This window comes from Entamoeba dispar, genomic scaffold (assembly GCF_000209125.1).
Source record: "Entamoeba dispar SAW760 scf_1105229461723 genomic scaffold, whole genome shotgun sequence".
Lineage (NCBI taxonomy): Eukaryota > Evosea > Mastigamoebida > Endamoebidae > Entamoeba > Entamoeba dispar.
Window position 1 is genome coordinate 5,084 of NW_001854835.1, and position 4,876 is coordinate 9,959.

Genomic DNA, 4,876 nt, shown 5'->3' on the forward strand with positions numbered 1-4,876 from the left:
AGCTCAGCACTCTTAAGGACTTCGTCCTTCTCCTTCTTCAGCTTCTCACAGCTAGCTCGGAGTGTGAGGATGGTTTCATCCTTACCTCATACTTCTATGATCCTTCTACCATTTGCTTCATTTATTTTTCCTTGTAATGTATTATTTTCCTCTTTTAATTTAGAGTTTTCTTTTCTTATTTCATTACATGTATTCTGAATATTGTTTATTTGTGTTTGAATCTTTTTTATTTCTTCTTCAAACTCTTTCCTGACTGTTTCTCGTGCTTTTTGAATCATTTCATTTGAAATAGTTTGTTCTTCTTTCTTTTTTTGTTTCAAATTATTTAATAATTTCTTCTATTTCTTTGATTTTATTTTGAAGTGTGTTAATTTCTTCTTTGTTGCTTTCTTCTTCCTTTTTCTCTTCTTTATCTTGTGTTTTCCCTTTATTTTCTTTTTCATTTATTATTCTTGCATATTTACATCTATCATTCATTTCTTTGATTGGATTTCTGTTTTTGATTTCTTCTTCAATTGTTTTAATATCTTCACTTTTCCAATCTTTTGTTTTATCTTTGAATTCTTCTTTGATTTTCTCTAGTGTTTTCTTCTTTCTTATTGAATATACTTCTTGGAGAATATTATACCATTTCTTTTCCTTCATACTTTTTAAGTAATTCTTCGTATTCTCCTTTTTCCCATTTTCTTGTTATTCTTTTAATTTTCTTTTGAATTTCTTTTGTTGTCAACCATTAGGTTTCTTGTTTGTATAATGTTTATTACCATTATACTTGCCTTGTTTTTTATTTGTTTTTCTTTGTGTTCTTCTTTTTCTAAACCCTTTTTTCCGGTTATTTCTTTTATCATAATTATTATGCATTTTATTGCTATTGAAGTCCTTTCTTTTCTTTGAACTTGAATACCTGTGTCTTGTTTGATTTTCTTTACAAGACTCTATGGTATTACTCAATAAGTATGGCAACAAAATTTGTTGTATATTCTGCATTGATAAAAGGATCTTAAAGAAAATAAGAATAAAATAAGAAAAATAAAAATATATAAAATTGAATACAAAGAATAGATGAATAGAAAAGGGAACCAAAATAAGCAAAGAAATAATGTATCTAAATAAAAAACACAAAAAAAAAGAAAAGGGCAAAATATTTTGAATCAATAAAATAACAGTTTTTATTATTTTGCTCCTAAAAAATAAAAAATAAAAATGTAAATTAAATATTCATTTATATTTGTTTATATTTTATATCATTTTATGGTAAATTGTTCTGAATTATAAATGGTTCAGAAATGATATTTGATTCAATGTATGTATACATTTTTATTATTATGTTATTATTATGTTATTTATGTATTTTATTTTTATATATTTATATATTTTATTATTATATTTATTTCTATTATTGTATTATATATCATCATATTATCTCTTTATTATTATATTTATCATATTTTATTAGTTTTATATTCTTATTATTTATATTTTATTTTTTATATTAATACACTTCTATTTATATATAATTTATTATATATTAATACATTTCTTTATCTTATTTTCATTTTGATTATATTTTTATATTTTATATCAATTTTCTCTTTATATTTATTATTATTTTATTTATATTATATTGATTTTATTTATTATTTTATTTATTATTATATCATTTCTTTTCTCTTATTATTTCTTTATCATTTATTATTATTTATTTAATTTTTATATCTTCTATCTATATCATATGAAATTAATAATTAATAATTATTATATATTACATATTATATATAATCATATAACATCTATAACTGGTAATAATAACACTGATAATAAATAATACATATAAATAAAAATCATAAAAATAAAAATCAATAAAATAAAGTTAAATAATTTGTATCAATAAATTAAATACTTTTTATTTGATATTTCTAATTTCTATAATAAAAAATATACCCTTATTTCATGATTCTTTTCATCTTTTATTATTTCATTTTGAATTACTACTTTTTATCTTCTTTCATTTTATATTCTCAACTTTCTTCTTTTATTCCTTTCATCTTCTTCTATTCATAATTTCACTTTTTTTCTTTTATATCATTCTTTCTCTTCCTTTTTCTCTTATTTACTTTTTTTCGTTGCCACAAAGAGTTAAGAAATTAATGAATAAAATGAAAGTATAAATTTAGTTTATTAGAAATATAAATATTGAATCTAAAATAGTTTATCTTGTATGTCTTCAAAAAAGTATATTATCAAAATTGAATAATTAATTGATAAGTATTTTATTAATAATTCATACACTTTCTTATAATAATAAATATTTTGTATCAAATAGAATAAACATATTTATAACATGTGTCTTTCTGTCATTTTGATCAATTCATTTGAAGAAAACTTCAAAGAATAATTATTATAGTTTAATTTTTAATGTTTATTTGTATTTTATTTTTAATGAAATAGAAAAAAAATAATTAAAGAAAATAACGTTATAAATAACAAAAGAACACGTGGAAATGAGAAAGCAATGAGTGGATAGAATGAAAGATTTGCATAAACAATAAACCACGTGAACATGATACAAAAGAAGAGAATGATATATAAAGGAAGTCAGAACTAAAGAAGTCATTAAATGAGTAAATATACAGGAATAGGTATTGGAATAGATTTAGGTACAACATATTCATGTGTTGGTATTTGGGAAAATGATCGAGTAGAAATTATAGCAAATGATCAAGGAAATAGAACAACACCATCATATGTTGCATTTACTGATACAGAAAGACTTATTGGAGATGCAGCAAAGAATCAAATTGGAATGAATGTTAAGAATACAGTATTTGATGCGAAAAGAATGATAGGAAGAAGATTTAGTGAACCAAGTATTCAAAAAGATATGAAACATTGGTCATTTAAAGTAGTTGATGATGGACATGATAAACCAATAATTGAAGTAGAATATAAAGGAGAAATTAAAAGATTTACACCAGAAGAAATATCATCAATGGTATTAACTAAAATGAAAGAAACAGCAGAAACATTTATTGGAAAAGAAGTAAAGAATGCAGTTATTACATGTCCAGCATATTTTAATGATTCACAAAGACAAGCCACTAAAGATGCAGGAACAATTGCAGGAATGAATGTAATGAGAATTATCAATGAACCAACAGCAGCAGCTATTGCATATGGACTTGATAAAAAGAGTTCAGGAGAGAAAAAAGTATTAATATTTGATCTTGGAGGAGGAACATTTGATGTATCAGTACTTGTAATTGATGAAGGAGTATTTGAAGTTAAAGCAACTAATGGAGATACACATCTTGGAGGAGAAGATTTTGATAATCGACTTGTCAATTATTTTATTGAAGAATTTAAAAGAAAATATAAAAAAGATATTAGTGGAAATGCACGAGCAGTTAGAAGATTAAGAACAGCATGTGAAAGAGCAAAAAGAACATTATCAAGTGCAAGTGTTGCTAATATTGAAGTTGATCAAATATATGAAGGAATTGATTTTTATACATCTATTACAAGAGCTAGATTTGAAGAAATTAATATTGATTTATTTAAATCAACTATTGGACCAGTTTCAAGAGTATTAGAAGATGCTAAAATAGATAAAAGTAGTATTGATGAAGTAGTATTGATAGGAGGAAGTACAAGAATTCCAAAAGTAGTTGAAATTTTACAAGAATTCTTTAATGGAAAAGAACCAAATAAAAGTATTAATCCAGATGAAGCAGTTGCATATGGAGCAGCAGTACAAGCAGCTATATTAACAGGAACAGGAGGAAAAGCAACAGAAGATGTATTATTACTTGATGTTGCACCACTTACACTTGGAATAGAAACAGCAGGAGGAGTTATGACAGCATTAATTGGAAGAAATTCAACAATTCCAGCAAAGAAATCAGAAATATTTTCTACATATACAGATAATCAGCCAGGAGTATTAATTCAAGTATTTGAAGGGGAAGCATCAATGACATCACATTGTAATTTACTTGGAAAATTTGAATTAACAGGAATACCACCAGCACCACGAGGAGTTCCACAAATAGAAGTTACATTTGATATTGATGCAAATGGAATATTAAATGTAACAGCAGAAGATAAAACTACAGGAAAGAAGAATAAAATTACTATTACAAATGATAAAGGAAGATTAAGTAAAGAAGAGATTGATAAAATGATAAGAGAAGCAGAGAAATATAAAGCAGAAGATGATGAGAATAAAGCACGAATAGAAACAAAGAATCAAATAGAAAATATGTGTTATTCAATGAAGAATACGATTAAAGAAATGGGAGATAAAATAAGTTCAGAAGATAAAAAGAAAGCAGAAGAAATAATAGAAAAGAATTTAAGATGGATTGATAATAATCAAAATGGAAGTAAAGAAGAATATGAGAAGAAAAAAGAAGAAATAGAAAAAGAAATAGGAGGAATTTATTCAAAAATATATCAAGGAAGAGGAAGTAATGAATTTACAGGAGGAAGAAATACAGAAAAAGAAAATAATAATAAAGGACCAACAATTGAAGAAGTTGAGTAAATAAACAAACAAAAGAAAATATGTAAACATTAATAAAAAAATAATTTAATAAATTAATTAAAAAAATGGTTAATATAATAATAAAAAATTGAAATAAAAGTAAATAAAATTTTAAATAAAATATATAAACTAAGAAAAATAATAATTAAATTGTTATTATAAAATATTTGTATTCATATTAATAATTTATTTTATAATTTAATTTAATTAATTGATTAAATTTATTATTATTAATTTATTAAATTTTCAATTTTTTATAAGAATATTAATCATTTAATACTATTATATTAATCTAATAAATATAATTTAATAATTCATATATGAATTGATTGT

The 4,876-nt window shown here is 22.8% G+C and overlaps 1 protein-coding gene across 1 annotated transcript, besides 15 other annotated features; it reads left to right on the forward strand.

Moving 5' to 3' along the window:
* Positions 1 to 1,001: part of a repeat region that runs on past the window's edge.
* A 5-nt stretch (positions 1,002 to 1,006) lies between these two features.
* Positions 1,007 to 1,134: a microsatellite.
* A 50-nt stretch (positions 1,135 to 1,184) lies between these two features.
* Positions 1,185 to 1,253: a sequence feature (AT_rich).
* A 60-nt stretch (positions 1,254 to 1,313) lies between these two features.
* Positions 1,314 to 1,474: a microsatellite.
* Positions 1,475 to 1,534: a sequence feature (AT_rich).
* A 6-nt stretch (positions 1,535 to 1,540) lies between these two features.
* Positions 1,541 to 1,711: a microsatellite.
* Positions 1,712 to 1,739: 28 nt separating this feature from the next.
* Positions 1,740 to 1,868: a microsatellite.
* A 2-nt stretch (positions 1,869 to 1,870) lies between these two features.
* Positions 1,871 to 1,940: a sequence feature (AT_rich).
* Positions 1,941 to 1,943: 3 nt separating this feature from the next.
* Positions 1,944 to 2,121: a microsatellite.
* Positions 2,122 to 2,233: 112 nt separating this feature from the next.
* Positions 2,234 to 2,312: a sequence feature (AT_rich).
* Positions 2,313 to 2,390: 78 nt separating this feature from the next.
* Positions 2,391 to 2,472: a sequence feature (AT_rich).
* Positions 2,473 to 2,617: 145 nt separating this feature from the next.
* EDI_159340 (heat shock 70 kDa protein, putative) lies at positions 2,618 to 4,543 on the forward strand (the record flags this gene model as incomplete). The annotated part of the gene is made up of 1 exon (XM_001738874.1): positions 2,618 to 4,543. The coding sequence occupies one exon, from the start codon at positions 2,618 to 2,620 to the stop codon at positions 4,541 to 4,543; it is 1,926 nt and encodes a 641-aa protein (XP_001738926.1).
* Positions 4,286 to 4,436: a microsatellite.
* Positions 4,537 to 4,694: a microsatellite.
* Positions 4,695 to 4,696: 2 nt separating this feature from the next.
* Positions 4,697 to 4,746: a sequence feature (AT_rich).
* Positions 4,747 to 4,876: part of a microsatellite that runs on past the window's edge.